Source organism: Protopterus annectens, chromosome 9.part0 (assembly GCF_019279795.1).
Source record: "Protopterus annectens isolate FY-2018-M chromosome 9.part0, PAN1.0, whole genome shotgun sequence".
In the NCBI taxonomy this organism is placed as follows: domain Eukaryota; kingdom Metazoa; phylum Chordata; order Ceratodontiformes; family Protopteridae; genus Protopterus; species Protopterus annectens.
In genome coordinates, this window is record NC_056743.1 from 691549095 (window position 1) to 691570652 (window position 21558).

The 21558-nt window shown below is 38.4% G+C and overlaps 1 protein-coding gene across 1 annotated transcript in view; it reads right to left on the minus strand.

The window, feature by feature from the left end:
• Nucleotides 1–21558, minus strand: part of LOC122811455 (antigen peptide transporter 2-like) — a 320151-nt gene that overhangs the window by 155730 nt on the left and 142863 nt on the right. The window contains exons 4-5 of the mRNA XM_044083306.1: nucleotides 12745–12875; nucleotides 4705–4910 (exon numbers count right to left, since the gene is read on the minus strand). Coding sequence (XP_043939241.1) covers nucleotides 4705–4910; nucleotides 12745–12875 — 337 coding nt within the window. The remainder of the gene's footprint in view (nucleotides 1–4704; nucleotides 4911–12744; nucleotides 12876–21558) is intronic.

Here is a 21558-nt window from a genome sequence, read left to right on the forward strand (position 1 = left end):
CTAAACATCTATTGACAGTGACATCAGAGTTCAAAATCACAGGAAATATTTAAAACAACATTGAAGGACAGGCACACAGAACTAAAGAAAAACAATATCTAAACTAAGCTTCACTATATTCTTGACTGAATCTAAGATAATCACTATTCCCTACTTACTTAACAGAGCAAGGCAGATGATGTGGTTAATGGTCCTTATTGTTGTCAAGCCCAAGCAGGAGCAGCCTTAGGTCAACTGGTGCCCTAGGCAAAAGGGCTCCATGGCGCCCCCCACCACACCACCTGGTGCCCCCATCCTGGTCTACCTACACCAAATAAATACTGGAAAAGCGCCCCTAATAGAGCAGCACCCTAGGCGGCCGCCTAGTTGGCCTATGCCTAAGGCCGGCCATGAGCCCAAGACAGAACACAGAATGCTTAGTCTCACTAAGAGACTTCTCAAAATAATATCTAAAATATTACCTCTGGGATAGCTTTCAGAATGACATCACTTCTGGTCATTTGACTTCTAGTTCCCATGCAAACCCCCCCACCCCCATTGCTGGAAATGGGCAGGATTTAGCACCTACCTGTAAAAATACACATACAAGTACTTTTGCTTAGATCTGCAGCAGGTGCTGGAAGTCATAAAACAATTGCATACCTCCACACTTCCAGAATAGTAACTAGTTCACCAGAAAGACAATACAGAAAGCTTCCTAGTACAGACTTTGTGTCTCTGGCTGCATAAAACCTGTGAGATAGCATCTATATGGCCTAGCCCACAAAGTGATTTCACTTCAGATATATTTTAAAGTTTGCTGGACTGAAGTTAACCTCCTGTATTCCAGCTTCCTCTGTTAAAACAAATACATTTAAACAGTTACAGCAGTGCATGTACTTTTCTGTTCTCTTTAGTACGGCACATTGTGGATGCATTTCAAACACAAGCACTTTACAAATACATTTTCAACACAACATCTGTACAACTCGGTTTGATATATATATATATATATATATATATATATATATATATACATGACATACAGTTCTAATACATTTGTAACACAAGCATCTTGTATAAATTAGTTTCATATTCACAAATGACATATAATTATTTACAAAATTCCAGCTGGCTGTGCTGGCAGTATCTCTTATTGTCACAGGTACCATGACAAGCTAAAAGAAAAAGCAAGTGTGAAGGTGTGTGTGTGTCAGTGTGTGTGTGTGTGTGTGTGTGTGTGTGTGTGTGTGTGTGTGTGTGTGTGTGTGTGTCTGTGTGAAAATTCCCTGTCTCAGAGCACATAGGAGAGGGGAAATGGTAAGGGTCAGAAATCAGCCATACAAAAGGACAGAGTCGAGACAACATGTTAAACACGTGCAAATAAACACAAACACACAAATATGTATGTATGTCTACACACATGTGTATATATATATATATATATATATATATATATATATATATATATATATAGGTTTACTATCAAAACTGCAAAATTAAGAACAAAATCGATTCATGAGTTTGACTCGTATTATTGACATACTGCATATTAATTAGCTTAGAATGTTGAATGTCATACCGATAAATGCAAAGTTGGTGTTATTTGACATCGTTTTTCACCTGCATGCTTTTCAGCAGTACATATGCTTTTCAGTACTGCACAAAGCTGCAATGCATATATATGCAGGGGATTTGCCCCACCCTGCACTCCCCCCAGTGGGGGGCTACACCCCCTACACCACCTTCATTTTGATGATAAACCATATATATATATATATATATATATATATATATATAGGTATACTTTGAAACATCTAAAACCCATAACATCGAATTTCATAACATTGATACCAGAACATCTAAAACCCAAAATGTCTAAAACTCATAACATTGAATTTCATAACACTGAACACTATAAATCACAGGAAAATAACATCCCCTCCACATATAACGACACCAAACTACCAAACACACTTTTTACTATGTTTCTGCAGCAAGCCCCTGGACCCCACCCCATTACATTAAATATACCAACTCCAATATCTGTGATTTATAGTATTACATGTTATGAAATTCAATGTTATGAGTATTAGATGTTTTGGGTTTTAGATGTTCTGGTTTCAATGTTATGAAATTCAGTGTTATGGGTTTTTGATGTTTCAAAAGGGACCCATATATATATATATATATATATATATATATCTATATATATATATATATATATACACGCATATATATATATATATACATATACATACAGATATTGATTGTATACATACAGCTATATATATATATATATATATATATAGATATATATATATATATACATACACATACATATAAATTTACATGCACGTACACACACACACACACACACATATATATATATATATATATATATATATATATATAATACACACACACACACACACACATAAATATATACATATATACAACCACATACACATACAAATACAAACATGCATGTTTATACATACATACAGAGAACTACATGCACATATGAATAAACGTGCATACATGTACACATACACAAATACAGACACAAACATAAACAAATGCACACAGGTACATACATACATATATACACACACAAAAATACCACATAATGAGGGGTGACTGTCTAAGTAATACATATCGGAAGTTGTGTTACGTGAAATCATGTACCTCAGCTTATGCTTGCTAAAAATAAAGTGTTCACCAGTTTCTGTTAATGAAACAAAAAGCTTCCTCAGATGACATTATGTTTGCATGTACTAGTGTTGTAGTTCATACTATTGATAATACAGATCAAATATATATGCATAGGGTGGTACACTGGCACAGCCGAGAGCATTTTCTCCTGACAGCAAGAGATGCTCTGGTTAGAATCTCAGCTGGGGTGCTTTCTGTCCAGAGTCTGTTAGGCCTGCCTGGGTTCCCGTGAGTTTCTTCATAGTGATCTGGTTTCCTCCAACATTCCAAAGACATGCCGTAAGTGGCTTGGACACTGTAAATTGGCCATAGGTGTGAGTGTGTGTGACAGTGTGTGGTTTGGAAAAACAGCTGCAGTAGGGCAGTGAGAACCTTGGCTCTAGATGATTGTCACTATTGAAATGACACATTGACCCCATGTGAAAAAATGGGACAAGGGGCTGTGAATGGATGGATACATATATATATATATACATTTGTAGAAATAAGCAAGTGATAAAGTCTGGGTGTTACTGGGAAATACCAGACTGGCCAGGGATGTTGTGAGGTGCAGGATCTCCCCGCTTCTGGAAGATCCATTATTGCCCAGTAAAATTTACCCTGTTAGGCATTATTGCACTTAGAAATTGGGCTGTTAAGATATTTTGAATTTGCTTTAAATATATATACATATATATATATATATATATATATAAAAATATACACACACACACACACACACATATATATATATATATATATATATATATATATATATATATTTTTTTTTTTTTTTAAAGTAAAACAGATCATCTACCACCTATTGTTTCAAAGTTGATATATGGCAGAGAACTGTTGTTGAAGGAAATATTTTACTTCTGGAATATAAAAGTTATATCAATATTTAATAATGTATACATATGCAAATGCTCTCACACACAGACACACACACACACACACACACACACACACACACACACACACACACACACACACACACACACACACACACACTCACACTTTAGATGAGAACTTCAACTTCATCATGTACTATCATGGAAACTGCAACAACAAAACATAACCAACTAGATAAGATAGGTGTGGTTGAGCAGGCACTGCTGCTGATCATATTATGTGTGATGAAGAAAACAGCTGTAAACTGCTTATGTCTTCAAGTGATGGGATCTTATCTCATGGCAAACTCATCTTCAGCACATATGTAACTAAAGTCAGTCCTGACATGAAATTCTGCCATGTTCTGTGAAATATTATCTGCAAAGTGACAGTGCAGCACAAGGTACCAGCAAATTACAAATGCAATTAAATCATACAACACAGACGCACATTAAAATAAACAAAATTATACTAAATACTTAAGATGCTCTTAACTATATGACTTCTTATTTTTGTTCCTCTAATAACGGAACCTCTCTCTACGAAATAGTAACAACACATCATTTACACTGTCTGTCAAAAGTCAGTAGCTGTTTCTGTGAACGTTTTGTGAAAAAACAAGACTGCACATTTTATCTGTATGGCTCACAGGGGCCTAACTGCTGCAATGTTTGGGAGGCCATTCTGCCATGAAAAATAAACACTAATACCTGTCAGTCAGTTAGTTAGTTCTTCCTCCATATAGAATGTCAGTAACAGTGAAAATGGTTACTTAGTACCAGTGTTTCACCATCACCTGAATTCTTCCATGATATCTTTTTTACTTTGTCAGCTATTATCACATAATTCTGTCTTTGATTCTTCAATGTTTAAAGCCAGACCTTCTACAGTCGGCAGTGAATGGACAGACGGTACCCAAAGAACTGCTGCACTTCACTTCTGAAGCAATTCAACAATTCCTTTAGGACTGCATTTATTAATCTTTAAAGCGTTAGTATCAGTGCAGCTATTTAGTGTAGCTTTCATTCAGCCTACTACGCAGCTGTCAAAAGATTATGAATTCATTTGAATAAGTCATTAATTCTAAAACATGTGCTACACAATCCACCTTCCCAATGAGAAATATCCCAGCATTACCTGATTGTACTGGTTGTATAACTTCTGGAACATTCCAGACACTGGTGACTCAATAAAAGTGAGCAGTGTCAGCTGCCAGGAAAGGCTGAACATGAAGTAATAAATCCCCAGGGTTTTTACCAGGCTGCGCAAAAATATGTTCACATTAGCAGCAATGGAGCGGCTCATGAGTGCTGTGTCAACAGAGAGCCGAGAAGTAAGATCACCTGTAGGCAGAATGCAGATAATTTACATAATCAGTACTTTAAGAAACAATACATACATATCATATACTGTTCTGATATGTATACATAACTTATTAATGAATAACATATATCATTACTGGAGAATTACATGTAATGATACATATTTGCAATAGCACAAGCAACTTTTTGACCAAGCAATGTAGACTTGTAATAGGTAAAGGAATTTTCCATCTCACTCTTGAATACTCTTTTTCCTATCACAGAATTCACCTCCATAAGAAACTTACAAAAAGTCTTACTAGAAAAAAATCTCATTAGTTAATTTATTGCTGATACAGGCAAGGGGGATTCACCACCATCTAGCCATTAAACAAGTAGGATGGCTTCTGACTACTATCAAAGTGACCCTTCCTGTTATGCTAATCAAACTCTTTAACAATGATGACTACAAGTAACTCCATCACCTCAATTATTTTAAAACAATGCTCTACATCACTTTCCATTAAATGTACTGCTGTTCCTTTTCCCTCTCCAAAACTATTTCCCTGGCTGACCTGACAAAGCTGTCTGATATCAAACATAAGTCTCAAAATTTGGAATGCATAATTCATCAGCTACCCACCCTTGCTGCCTTCAACAGACAGCTTAGACAACAGCAATAGCATTATCTCAGCTTATTATTTTTTCTTATTGGGTGTTTTAAACCACCGGAGAGCATTAGGGAGCACTTTTTTTTGTCTTTTGCAACAAGGCCACAGATTCAGAAACACTCACGGCCACAACACACTACTCAGGTATTATAGATTAACTCTCCAAATTGGGAATTAACCCTCACATCACCAGATGCATTGCCAACTGGCTCACGGACAGGATACATACTGTCAAAGTGAGTGACCTCACCTCTAGCAATAGACCAGTCACAATGGTGTACCACAAGGATCTGTGTTGGGCCCCTTGGTGTTCGGAATTTACTTCTTGGAAGTCCAGGCAAACACGGATGACCTGTGTCTGACTAAGTTTGCTGATGACTGCAAACTGGCAACAATCACTTAGACCCCACCCCCCACCCCCCAATGATGCTAATATACTGCAGAAATGGTTAAAGCAGACAAATGATCAGTGCCAAAGCCATGGATTAAAGTTAATGCAAAAAAATGCATCATTATTCCCTTTGGGAAAGCAAACATCCCTGATAATTACATTATAGACAGCCCCCCCCCATGTGTAGACCCAATGGTATATGATCTGGGTTCTCAGGTTGACAGCAATCTGAACTTTGACCACCACATGTTCACAGTGATAAGGAAAGCCTTTTATGTGGCACATCTCATCAGTAAAGGCATCACATCTAGATCTAAGGATATTATAGTTCCATTGTATTCATCCCTCATCAGACCAATAATTGAGTACAATGCTCCCTTTTTTCAAGTATCTCACCAGACACCTGCAGCAGCTGGAGAGACTACAGAGCTTTCTCACCAAGAAAATACAGGGTACACAAAATAAGTCCTACATGGAAAGACTGGGTGACCTGTGCCTGGCTTATAGAGCAGTCTCCAACCTAGCCTTGATAGAAATGCTTCACATTTGTAAATCAAATGGCATGAGGGTCACTTGCTCCAGGAATCTTAACCTAGCCTTTGACAAGAACAAATCATGCCAGAGAGATAGATACATCTCCCAAAGATTACCCCTCCTTTGGAACAAGCTTCCCATGTAATGTAAAGCAAAGTGCTTCCCTGACCCTCTTCAAGCGCAACCTGGATCAGTGTGTGAGTGACCATAAATTCACTCCTAGGGTGGCACTCATGCCCCTTGTGGAAAGAAGCAGTTGATATTAATTATCATAGACTCATTCCCTGTGAACTTCGCTCACCTAACTACTGACAGTTGGTGTAATTTGAGATAAGCTAGGCTTGTTAAGGTTCCAGGGCCATTAGCCTAATAACCTCCCATGAACCTATGAACTTATAAGAAGTAAGACTGGTAAAAATGGCCTTTTTTGCACAACTGTGGAAATCAGCACTTCACAGACATATTAGCTGCAATGAGAAAGACCTCATTATCAGCTAATGAATCACTTGGTGATTACCACAAGCACCAGCAAGCCTGTTTTGGCTGCAGCTGAAACATCACATTAACACCAAATACCTGCTCATTCATTCCCTCTCACATGAGCACACATCCAAACACAAAGATACAAACACATACATATCTACAGTATCTCTCTCTCTCTCTCTCTATATATATATATATATATATATGTGTGTGTGTATGTGTATGTAATGCATATGTGTGCATGAAAGAGTGTGTACATATGTACAGAGTGGAATGCCACTGTTATGTCATAGTACTTGATAGTTCATTTATTACACCCCAGCTTTTTATTATTATTGCTATTTTCCTTATTTTTTATTTTCATTCATTCTGCCTTTTCATTTCAAAAGTCTGATTTTGGACTTTTTAGTACAGGTATACTATTCTAGTAGTGTTTTTTTTTTCTTTTTTCTTTGAATGGGAAGCATATAGTGATTTCACATTAATGTAGTTCAAGTTTTACATTCAATTTATTTCAGTCAGTTTAAGACAAATTGCAAAGGGCAGTACTGTAATGCAGTAAGCCTTCTGATTATTTGGTCTTATTTTTACATTTGGTGTAATTTTTGTTGTTATAGTTAAGTATTTACCGGTATTTTGTAACACCAGTGTATTTTACTCAATTGTAATGCATTTTTCGGCAGTAGTTTTTCTGATTTCTCTCTCTCTCTCTCTGGGAGATCTTTTAAAGCATTCATTTTCTTAACTTTTCTTAATGTTTTAGGCTTTATTGACATATTTAGGTGTTTGACTTAGGTGATGGATGCTATGCTGGCTGGTTGACTGGTAGTAAGTATTTTGAGATCTGGTATGTCTCAGTAATTTACATTTTTTTAATTTCTAGTGAATGAGAGAGGCTATAAGTTTTTTTTGTAGTTTTATAATGCATTTTTTTAATGGGTGGATTTAGTATTTTGGAGTATTGCCTGCGTTATAGCTTTTGACGAGACATTTTATGTTTATGGCAATCATTTGATATTTTTAGACTTGCTACAGTTGAGTTCTACAACAGAGACTAAATGAAAATGAGGACATATATACTAAGTCCAGGACTGCCATGTGTTGCAGTTTTTCCCTTTTCTTTTATAGTATGTGATCTCAGAACTGGTATATATAACTTTGAGGAGTGTGGGGGTTAACCCACCCATAATGGGAGTGCAGGAAAGGTTGGAACCTGCAAAAAAAATTGAAAAGCACTCAGAAATGTTTGACATTCCTTAATCTGCTTGGCACTTACGTATTACCGCAACCAGATTTTCGTGGTTGCGAAATTGGCATGCTGGCATGAAAACAACTGCGGGAAACACCATAAGGTGTTAGTTTGACATCCTTACTGATTAGAAATCAGTTTGCCTTACTTTCAGCAAGAGTAACAGTTGTGCAAGCCTTCTTCCTGTTTGCCGTGCAGTACACATGCACGTTTCAATTGTCACGGCTGCTGTCATGAGAATGATTCAAACTGTTGACAGGTCTGCTTAGAGACCTACTCATAATCGTGTAGATCACCCTTCCGCATCACAAAAATGTAAACCAGACAAAGCAGTGTAATGTTACATTTCATGTCAGTGTTACTTGCAATTGTTGTTATGGGGATTTGATTTTCATAGTTTGAATCTTTTTCTAACTCCTGCCATACTTCTCCAAGTAACCCGCAAAGCACAACCACTAGTGGTCTTCCCCTGGGAAGTCACATTGGTTAACACTGCATGCTTGAGTTAATCAGGAATAGGTATGGGAAGACGGAATTGACTGAAAATAGAGAAGCTGCTCTTCCGTACATCTCCTTTGCTTAATTGTCAGGGGATGATAATAAGACCGCAATCAACAGGACATTAGCAGCCACGCAAGACAGGGAGATGGTTTCCTTAAATTGTTCCTGTTTCTAACAGTCATGTATAGTTTTTAGCCACTTCTGAGGAATTACAGTAACAGAGGTGAGTGTTTCCTGCACTCGGATCTGTGGAGGTATGCGCATTTCGCGACCGTGAAAATCTGGTTGCGATAATACGTAAGTACCATCTACATTATTTTCATACTTTGATTCATAATTCTGCAGACTGCAGTTAAGAGTCTTGGAATTACAATAGGGAGCCACATATATGCATTTCCATATGTGGGGCTATATGATGTGGTCAAATGAATCTTTTCAAAAATGTGTGCCGAGTTGGGAAATTGGTCATATCTGCATAATGTAGAATGTAGTGTTTGTTGATGTGTGTATTTGCCAAGTGGAGGTGGACAGTACATATAGGTATGTAGCTAAGTGGAGTTTAATTTTTTTATTACACAAACTAGCAGTAGCCCAGACAGAAACTATCTTCACATGGAAGGAAAATCTAGTTTTACACATTTGTTTCACATCATCTAGCTTGTCATAGACAAAGAGATAAAATACTGATTTGATTCTCACTGCACCATATTAGTCAATACAGCCTTTGTTCCCCTGCTCTTGGAAACAGGATATTTACTATATTTTCCTCTAAGGAACACTCTTCTAGTACAAAAAGAAGGATTAGTCTTGTACCTGTTTTTACAATTGGTTCATCTCGTAGCTTACAGGTTGCTTTTCATTTTTTTTCTCTATAGGTTTTTAGAGCTCTGCTAGAAAATTTTGCATGTTAAAATGGAAGTGATTTGCTGAGTGGTGTAAAAACAGCAACATGCTATCCTGTAGATATGACTTTGAATTATTACTGAGTTTGTTTCTTATTTGCTTAGTACATGACTATCCTGTGCATTTGTTAAATTTCTGTGGTCTTCTCTGTCAGCTTGCCTTCTGTGTGAGCCTTTTAACTTCCTGTCCAACAGTTAAAGATGTTTTTGAGAAGTACTTTACATTTCACTCCTCCCCCCAAAAAGTCCCTTTTTGGATTTGACATTTGTTTTCAAAAGGATGAAAAATGTGTTGTTTGAGTCTCTCAAGATAGCACTTAACTCACTTAATAGGGTTGCAGAATTACAGACTTTTACATGTTCTGAATCTTACACAGTTTTCTACAATTATAAGGTGGTCCTCTTTATCAAACATTCCTTTACACACAAGGTCATGCAAGACAGTGTCTTAAATCAAAAGATCCAGCTTATTACTTTTTACCTTCATCCTTTGTATCTAGTTCAGCACATGCTGTGCCTTATGGACCCAAGGAGGCAACTGCTTATTTATATTAAAAAAAAACAGAAATAGATCAAAGTTTCATTTTCTTTGCTCCATGGGGACTTACTTTAGGATAAAATCTACTTAATGGTTACCTGTTAGTTGTGTCACACTTTGCTACAACTCTGTGGGTAAGCCAGTTTAGGCCTAGTGGAGTACACTCTACAAGGATTACTGCTGTTCCTGCAGCCTTCTTTAAAGGAGATTCTGCTGCAGCTAATGGCAAAGCAGCCTCCTGGTACAGAGTACACTCTTGCAAAACATTATACGTTACACTGTACATCCAAGGCAGGAGGATGTATTGCTACAGTAGTTGTTCAAGGTATGTTAGCTGGGATGTTCACAAAGCTTTGGATTTACAATTTGATATTCTACCCAAACTAGCTCCACTGGTGTAGGAGGATGAATGAAGCTCTGACTATGGCCCAGGTAACCTCAAGTTTGATTAGAGGCTCGGGTATCTGTTGGAGTTGGTGAGGGGGCAGAGAGGAATGATGAGGTGCAGACTACTCACCACTTTTTGGAGATGGGAAGGGGCATGTTCTTAGAGACACATTCTTCATCACAGAATCCCTGGTGTAGAGCAGGGATCACACGGACGTAATAGTATTCCGGTGGGTGGCAGGGCTGACTGATCATGTCATGATAGTGCATCACAAAGGTCTACTACAAGTCAACCCTTTGTGCCAACAAGCATGCACAGGGAGAATCAACAAACTAGATCCTCCTTGAAGACAATGATGCCACTCTCAGGCTGCTCAACCCTTAGCCCAGAGAATGAATGGGCCACAGGGATTGTGTCCAGTAGGAATGAATATAGGTTCATAGATTAGTACCAGGCTAACTCCCTTGTCGGCCATTTTAAGCCTAGTCAATTACCACATGTAAGAATCAAACCCTGCACCTTGTGTCTGTAAGGTAAACATCTTAACCATTATGCCAACCTCCCACCCCATAAACCAGTGCACTAGGACTAATGGAGATGACAGACTTCATAAAGTTGTTTGGAGGGATGGAGCCTGAAATGTGAAGGCTAGAATTCAACAACCATCTATACTCATACACAACAATATGGTGAACAGAGCAGATGGGGGGGTGTTGATGATCACAGGATGACCAGAGTAAAAAAATGATAGTCTGCCGAGCGTTTTAAGACTAAACTATGAGAATTAGAATAGGCACTCACTACAAAGTATAGATGGTTGCTGAATTCTAGCCTTCACATTTCAGGGTCCCTTTCTCCAAACACCTTTATAATGTATGTCCTCTCCTTTTTGTAATATGCAGCTAGCCCTGGTGCACTAATGAGATTTGGATGAAGTGAGATGATGTTATAGTCAGAAAAATCTGTTAAGCAATTTAAATGCTTTAATGTGAATAACATTAAAAGAAAAGCTGTTCAAAAAGTTACCATGTAGCCTTAAATGGACCATATCTAGTATCTGTAGTGAGGTAAACTGGTAATACTTAGCATATTCATTAGGTTTACGTAGTGAAATTTACTGCACTAATCATCTCTGTGTGCTACCAATTGCTGGAGTTGGTAAAATAAAGAAATCTTGTCACTGTGGACTGGGATATGATACTATATGTTGTTTCTGTCATGCTTGAAATGTTATTTTTCCACACATTAGGCTCATAGCTAGGGACCTGCTACTCCAGTTACTACATTTACTGCTTACATTTTATAGTCTGTTACTGATACTTGTGACAGATTTATGGCCAGTCCAGTAAAAGGGTGATTAAGTGCAGAGAATAATATACGTAAGCAGTAATATATGTAAGCAGCACTGTAATGTTGGTCATCCTGTTTTTTGGCATGGAAACTGTCAACATATTTCAAAAGACAAGTGTGTACATTTTGATGCTAATGGACTGAAAAAAAACCCCATAAAATATGCCTTCATTGCAATTTCCCTTGTAGTACTGTTATAATGGTGAAACAAGGAAAATGCATATATGATTAATGTGTACTGGAAATGTAGTGAAACCAGCTAAAGCTGTATATATTGTCTGGATAGTGGTATGTGTTACATGAAGGCCATAGCAGAGATTAAGAAGGTTCCATACATGTATGGTTTTATTCAATGTAGGACAGGCATGATGCAATGTATGAAGAGATAATTTGTGATACAGCAGTTAACAGTGGGGAAACTATGAAATACTGCTAATGGATGCATTTCTTTTGTACTGTCACACTGCAAAAATCTGGTTTACAATAACTACCAACCCACTAACTCTGGTAACTGTTCTGGCATTCAGTATAGAGCTTTCTATAACTAGTAGGTACATTAACATCCTTAATGGCCATCCTCCTGTTGCTGGAACATCACCATTCATTAATCAATCACAGTTGGATTTTGGCATCAGTGGGTGCAGAGTAACCAAGAAAACTACAGATAAACCCTTATGGAATTTCAGTGGTGCTTTAAATCTGGCTTCAGTTCTCAGTAACATTTATGATTTATTCTTGCACCACACTGTGGCAGTAATCAGTTTTAGAATGAAGGACTACTAAGCACCATATAAACTAAAACAGTATTATAATGGCTATACATTATAATATTAAAAGCAACAGCAAAATATAAAACATTTCAGTCCTACCTGTTCTGGTAAAATCAAAAAATCCAATGTCTTGCTTCACAAGAGAACCAAAAAGGAGGTTTCGAATTCGTTGAGTCAGTCTGAACAACGTAAACATAAACAGCCCACCCCGAAGTCCAGCTGAGACAGAGCTAAGACAAGATTGGGGTGAATGTCAATGAACATGCCAAAATGTAATGTAAAACTAGACAGCCATTAAATCCCATTAAGATATTAACTCACACACTTTTAATGGCTAGGAACAGCTTCTCTAATTATTCTAACATCCATCACTCCTGCATCACACCTCACAACCATTCACAAATCCAGAACCCCCTTTTTAGTTTGCCAACACCAACACTTATAGCATTCAGATTGCAATTGGATTGCATACCAAAACCGACCGGGCATGGGTACACCAGTACACCTAGCAGATTTATTTTATTTATTTATTTTATTTTACATTTGTTGACCAGGAAAGCCTGATTAGGACAGAGCCTAACTTCAGCGGAGGCCTGGGAAGAAATGCTGCACACACAAAACATCTATTACCTTGCCATTTGCTGTGCTCTTCTGTCAGTGTGCTGAATTTAATAAACCATTTTATCTTATTTTAATTTTGTTACAGAGATTTTCCAAAAAATTATGAGGCTAGAGAAATAGATAGGCAGCCTCATTTGGGAACATGGTCTCAAGGCTGAGATCTGCTGTAGTGATAAGGTGACACATGAATAAATAGCAATCTGCACAATCAGCTCTTAGATCCCCCTGTCTTCACTGTCAGACAGACTGCTAGATCCAAATTTCACTTCCCACATATTCTTGTAATGAAATCACAAAGGAATTTACGACTTCATATAACATCAGCACAGATGCTTTTATACAGGAAGTTAAAAGTCTGTACTTTAATCAGAACAAACTACCACTGCTGTATTGCTTTTATGTATGTGTACTGAATCTGATTAGTGGAAGCCAGGATTAATTCTTACTCCTTCTAACAGGCTGGGAATTCAGACACAGTGCAGGGCAAGCAGCCTGACTGAGTTACTGTTGATGAATGGTCAATGACACACAAAACATTTACTGAAAAAATATTTAGAAAAAAAAATCACAGCCAATTCCGTATGCATTAAGTACATTAGAAGTTCATTCTCCTTAATCTACATCAGACTGATACTGTAATGTGTTTAACAGTAGTATAAATGAAGAAAAAAAAGTATCACTCAGTGTTCATTTATGCTGCACTATCTCACTTCATGACTGACCAAAAGGGATATTTATGTAAGATAAAGCAGTATTAGTGCAGATGAAACATGAAAAGAAATCTTTCCTAACATAAGCTAGTCAGAAATTATCAAAAATAAACAAGGAATACCCTTCCCTTGCTAAAGAGTGTAGCATATTATAGTGATTTTTAGATCTAATTAGTTCTTGCTCTACAGAAAACAGTGACACTTTTTGTATAACAGTGCTATTTGTGGACAATAACTTTACAATTCATTAAACCAAGTTATCTGTAATGTTTATTTGCACCACATGTATGGATATGGGGAGCCCACTCATCCCAGGTGTATGAATGCACAAGCAAACACTGAAGTTGTTGGATAAAGAACAAAGAATTACTAGTTTGCAGGATTATGTAGCCCACTGTACATTGAATTCTTCTACTGATTTATATTTCTTCACTCTCCCAAGCAGATTGCTCCAGGGAACCAGTACATCTCCAAAAAAGTACTTTTTAAAGTCTGATAAGAAATTCTGTTGTTGACTCTGCCATCTCTGTCCAGTAATTCCAAGTTCAACTTCTTGAATTCCATCTTACTCTATTGACTATGATGACTTCTTCATCTATTAGTTTATTTTCAATACTTTATTCCATTCTGGGTCTCAGGGAGCCAAAGCCTATCGTGGCTAGCAAAAGGCATAAGGTAGGAAAGTATCTTTAACGAATACCTCTCAACTGTCCAGATTTTTTGCAGAATGCCCAGATTTTTGCCTCATATTTTTGGTCTTTTCCTCAAAGAAACTATGTTTCCTGGCAAATCAGTCAGAACTGAATTCACTAAATACGGACAGATGTTTGATTTTCAGACAGTATTCTTCAGAAAATGCATGGGAAGACAAACATTATACTCTTAACAACTTTCTAAGTTTATAAGAATAATATTTAAATTGTATCTCTTTTTTTAGGCCTTTGTCCCACCCATTATTTTTGGTTTTGCCAGATTTCTTGAGCAAAACGATTGAGAGGTATGATACAGGATTCCAGTCTGTTCAACACACACACACACACACACACGCAGACACTAACACTAAGGGGCAAGTCTGACATTTGCCAGTTCATCTTAACATGTCTTTGAGATGCAGGAGGAAAGGAAGGCATGCAGAAAATGCACAGCAAACATCTTAACTGGAAACTGGAGAACAAGGCACTAGCACAGGCCGAAGCACAGTACCATAAAACTCTTGACGCCACGTTATGCCTCCAGTGATCCAATTTTTCCTTTCCAAATAGATTCATATGTATGAGGTCTTAAGGAGTCATGGTTAACACTTTCAGTAATGTTCTTCCCATCTTTGTCCAATGAATAGTGCTCAAAGTCCACAGAAAGTAATACTGCACCATCTTCAGGAACACAGATCTGTTCAATATCTTTACTTTCACATCTTTACTTCAAAAGATTACCTGGAAACAGCTATTTTCCTTCAGTCTTGTCTCAGTGCTATAATAGTTAGTAAGCGGATTTCAACACTATATCCTGTCTCAGGCACAGAAGTGCCAAATCCAAGTTACTGTTACAGTGAGTAGTAAGAATCTAACAACCCAGCAAGAAAAATCTCTGGGAGCAAAATTTCAAGGCAGATCAGATCAGAACCTTGTTAGTTTTAAAGAATTTCATCATAGTGTAAAACCTATGTTAAACAAAAAGAAAACAACATTGTTTTTAGGACAATAAATAATATATCAACACCATACAAAGCAGTTAAAGAAGGCAGAACCAACAAAACCCAGATCCAAAGTGCTTCCCCTGATGTCACCGATCTGTTCTGTCATTTCAATAACGTTACCTCTTCTATTAGAAGGTGAACAGCAGGAGAGCCTGTTACCTGATACTAGTATCTCCTCACTTCTCCATTTCAAATCAGAACCCGCCAGCTTGGTATGGACATTCTTCAAAAAAATTAAACCTCTGTCACTTAGCATAAATGATGTGCCCTCAAAATATTGGAAACATGATGCAGACATTATACTATTTCCTTATACCATCCTTGTACATCATTGTATTTAGAAAAACTATACCTTAATGGAAAATGTTCATGTATTTCCAATAACTTTTACTGGACAACACTATTACCACTTCTGCTAAAAACCTTGGAAAAAATGCAACATTTATACACCTACAAATTATTTTCAACATAATGCTATGTTGAAATCCTAATGCTCAGAATAGATAAAGCTTGGAAAATCTGGTCCAAAACTAAACTCCCCACTCACCTCCAACACTACAAAGAACTCAGCAACCTAACAAAGAAACATATCACTAATGACAAGAAAAACTTCTACAACAATCCCCCACCCTCTCTCTCGTCAAACCCTAAGAAATTTTGGAACTCCATCAACCAGATTCTGCACCTAGGTAACCCCACATCCCCTAATGCTAGTCCTAACAACACCCCTCAAGAAACTGCAAATCATTTCAATTCCTACTTCATTGAAACCATCAGTAAACTATCTCCTCAGTCATATTCTACCAAAAATGTCACCACCATCCCAGGCCCACCAAATTCCCCTAACCCCTCTCCTGCCTTCTCAGTGAAAATTGTATCTACCAACTACATCAAATCCTTGCTTCCCCTCCATGGACAATCTCCCTCCACTCTTTCTCCGTAAGGCTGCAAATGAACTAGCACTTCCCATTTCTATTCTCATTAACCGTTCTCTCACAGAAGCTAAAGTCCCCACAATCAGGAAAAAAATTGACACCATTCCTATTCACAAGGTTGGAAACTCTTCTGAGTTTGCAAACTTTAGAACTGTTGCTATTCTTTAACCTCTCTCCAAAATCTTAGAGAAATGTGCCCATAAGCAAATCCTACATCACCTCCTACAAGAAAACGTAGTCACCCCCACACAACATGGCTTTCGTCCAAAACACAGCACCTCCACCGCTCTCATTTCTTTCATTAACACTGTGTCCCTAGCTCGGGACAATACTAAACTCATTTCCACCTTATACCTCAACCTTTCTAAAGTCTTCAATACCGTGTCCCACCTTCTCCTTTTATCCAAACTCTGTGAACTTAATCTGTCCCCATCAACCATCTTCTGGTTTTCTAGTTACCTCTCATATCGACAACAGGCTGTTAGATGGCTCATTACATCATCTGCCTTACCTATCACAATGGGAGTACCCTAAGGGTCTATCCTTGACCCTCTTCTGTTCAATGTTTTTACCAATCAGTTGTATACCTCCTGTCCTCAGTCATCTCTTGTACAATACGCCGATGATTCTACTGTCATTACCATAGCTGACTCCCTCTCTGACCTTAATACCCTCACGCAAAAATTCTATCAATCGAAAACTGGCTCACCCAGAATCAGCTGATTCTTAACCCCAAGGAAACCAAGCTCCTACTTTTCACCCCCAAAACCATGAACCATCTCAAATCTTCCTTCTCTGTCTCTTCGCTCAACAATACATCTATTTCAAGCTTCTACGGGTCATCATAGACAACCAACTCAAATTTGACCTTCATATCACCTATAACATAAAAAAACTCACCAAAAACTTGGACTTCTGTATTATAATAAAAAAATTCTCACCATTACACACAGAGCTATCTGAGGAGGAGCAGCTGATCTGTGATATATAGCAATAAGTAGCCTGTTTTTTTTTTTACTTATTTGTAGTAGTTATTGCTTATTCTAGATATTTATAACAATTTTATTGTATACTGCATACTTGTTGCCTCACTTGTGATAAACATTTCTGTAGTGTTTTCTGCCTAAAATAGTTTAGGTCATAGCTGTAATATTGTCCATATTCCTGATTGTGTTTGTGATAAACATTTCTGCAGTGTGTTCTGCCTAAAACAGTTTAGGTCGTAGCTGTAATATTGTCCATATTCCTGATTGTGTTTGTGATAAACATTTCTGCAGTGTGTTCTGCCTAAAACATTTTAGGTAGTAGCTGTAATATTCTCCATATTCCTGATTGTGTTGTGGGCCTAGCTGTTTGTTAGAGGCTGTTTTCTGAGCTCATTGTCCAGGCCATTTTACTTAGCAAAGACCATCCCCCACTTCAGTGAGAGTTTAGTGTTTATGGTCAATGTCTAGTTGGGTTGCCAGGGCTACGGCTTGGAGAAGGCACCTCAATGGTTCTTTTGAGCTTTTTTTTAAGTTGTTTCAGGTTTCAACTTTCTGTTAAGAAGTTAACTTGAGTGTTTCAGCCATTACACATAGAGCTATCTGAGGAGAAGCAGCTGATCTGTGATATATAGCAATAAGTAGCCTGTTTTTTGCTTATTTGTAGTAGTTATTGTTTATTCTAGATATTTATAGCAATTTTATTGTATACTGCATACTTGTACTGTATCTCATAGCTATTGGCTCACTTGTGATAAACATTTCTGTAGTGTTTTCTGCCTAAAATAGTTTAGGTCGTAGCTGTAATATTGTTCATATTCCTGATTGTATTTGTGCTGGCCTTGCAGTTGCCTGACCCTACTCTAAATTTGATCTTGGACAGTCCTCCCAGTCTAGTGTCATTAGCTCATTCTACCTAATAGAGAGAGAACATCTGAGAAGGCCAGCCCACGTAGTTTCTTTCAGTTCCTCCTTTCTCCCTTTCTTAAGAAAAAAGAAAATTGCCTGAATATCCTTGTGTTCTGACTGTGCTTCTCAAACATTTTGGAAATATAGAGTATATTTTAGTGCATTTAGTCAAAGTATATTTGCCTTAATATTGCTACAACACAAGTGCTCTAGGTTGCACTGCATCCAAATGGTTTTAGAGTGTTTTAGCTGCTTTTCTGCATATATAGACTTTTCTGTATATGTAGGCTAGCTACTTATTCTACTGTATTACTGTCTCTTAAATCGTTTTTCAGTTGTGCACTTGCCTTGCTTCACTTAAAAAGTTTTAAATTGCTAATTTTGTAGAGTTTTAATTGTATTTACTGTTTAGGGCTACACACTCAAGTGCGTTAGCCTTTTCTGTGTTTACTTAGTGTATTATTGCATTGTTTAGCCTGTTTTAACCAAAAAAAATATACTATCTTGTTTGCTCATTTCCCGCCTTTCCTAGCTAGTATAGTCCAGATCCCAGGCTTTGCTGGTTTCAGGACTTTATTTTCTGTGTTCAGAGCTATCCAGACCTTGCTATGATAGAGGGAAGTCCTACTGCTTACCAGTGGGAGTGGTGAGCATTGTACTGCCTGTCTAACACTAGAAGAGTGGTTTCCAGCTCTGAAATTGTAATTTTAGCCATTTTGGGCTGATTTCTATCCCTTTCAACTTTCTGGCTTGAAAACGCACGTGACATTGTACAGCACCGTGGGGCTACGGTTTAAGTATTCTAGGTGCCAGAAAGTTTGCTCTTCTAATTTTCCCTTAGAACTAGCTGGTTTCTCAGTAGTAGCACTAAAATCTGAACCTCTATGACTAGCACTTGCCCTAGAACCTGCTGGACAGCACTAGGAAGTCTTAAACTGATACAAGTACTCAACTCTCCTTGTTAATAAGGAGAAATTAATCATAGGCACAAAGCATGTCCAAGGGTCAGCTTCTGGTGAGTTCTCCTGTCCACCTGGTGAATCTGGGCATACTGGGGCAATGCAGTAACTGCCTCATGTACACAGACAACCTTCTCTTCCTACCACCCAACACTGCAACCTGCGAGAGATGCATTTACATAGCCAAACTGAAAGCAAAGCTCTCTCCAGCCAAGATTGTGCTAGACAGTCAAGAGGGGAAGGTTAACACCTGTACTACACCTCAAGCAACACATAGCCCTTCAAAACCCACACCATCAACACACACACACAGCAACACTAAACCCACATATGTGGAGGCCCTTAACATTAACCTGCCCAAGCAACAAAGACCTCCGAAGCTGAAACACAAACAAACACCAGTCACAACCAAAGTGACACACAACTCACAACACCAGTGTGCCACCCAACAACAGCCCCTAAGGAAAGACAACGTACCCAACACTTTAGTCATAGGTGACTCTATAGTCAGGCACACTGATGTCCCACTAACCAGGTTGAACAAGGAGAAAATTACAGTCAGCTGCCTGTCGGGTGCCAGGATCCGCCACATAATGTAATCACTCAAGTCACTCCACAACAAGTACAAATACGACTCCGTCATTGTCCATGTTGGAGTGAATGACTTGAGACGTACCTCCCTGGGGTCTATATCAGCATATCGAATGCTGAAAATGCCGAATGAAATTTAATCAAACTGAAATGTTCAAAATCTCAAAAGAGCAAACTGATGGGGAAAGAAATCGGTGTTCCGTGCAAAAAAAAAATGTTTTTCAATACTTTAAACACTGACAGAAGTGGGGCTTAGCCCCACACTAAATAGGGGCTGTGCCCCCCACACCCCCCTACTTAAATATGCCAACTCCAAGACTGCACCACAGTGAAGGAAACAGCAAACTCCGATGATGGCCCACCGATTTCTTTCCCTGGGAAAAAAATTGATGTTCCGTCAGTTCGCACTTCTGAGATTTCGAACATTTCAGTTCGATTAAAATAAATTTGCCGTTTTCAACATTCGAAATGCTGATAGGAACCCCCTCCCTGGACTACATGAAAAGAGACATGGAAGAGCTCTTGGATCATGTGGCCCAGGTAGGTATGACCCTAGCCCTGAGTAGCATCCTGCCTTCGCCCAGAATGATACCACAGTATAAGGACAAAATGACTGACTTCAACAACTGGCTAAGCTTCTGGTGTCATTCAAAGGGGATCCAGTATTTGTCTGCCTGGGACGACATGATCGACAAGCCACGATGCTTTGCCAGAGATGGCCTGCACCTGTCACTCACCCCTGGGATTCAGGTTACTGGCTAAAGCTCTTGCCACCCCTATAGTGCCTTTTTTAGGCAAGGTTCAAAGGACAAAACCACCACCGCAACAGGTACGAGCATGCAAATTCTGAAGGTAATGCTACTCAATGCTACAAGTCTAAACCTCAAAATGCACTCTCTCGAGGCACTCCTAAAAATGGAGAACATCGATATCTGTGCAGTAACTGAGACCTGGTTCAAGGCTCCAGAGAGCAGCCCTGCAATACCAGGCTACAACTCTTACCACACTTTTCGGCCACAAAACCAAGACCGAAACACTAAAGGTGGAGGAGTGTCCATATTCACCAAGGATATTCACACCTCCAAGCTAGTTGCCCAAAACAATGTATCTGAAATTCTCCAGGTGCAACTAACACTAGGTAAGACTGCAATCCAAATTGTAGCTTGCTACAGATTCCCCACCATGCCCCAAGATTCTCACTATACCTTTCTAAACATACTGGAAAATATTACGATATAACCAAACACCCTAACACTGGGTGATTTCAACTATCCTGCCATTGACTGGGAAAACTACTCGGGTACCAACACCTTTTCCCAACGGTTCTTGGAATTCATAAATTCCAATTCCCTGGATCTAATGGAACTAATCCATTGTCCCACCAGGGGCTCCAATATCCTAGACCTAGTCATTACCACCATGGAAGCTAGATGCTCCACACCAGTGGTCACCCCCTCATTGGTCAGGTCTGACCATAAGCAAATCACCCTTGACATCCACATCCCACCC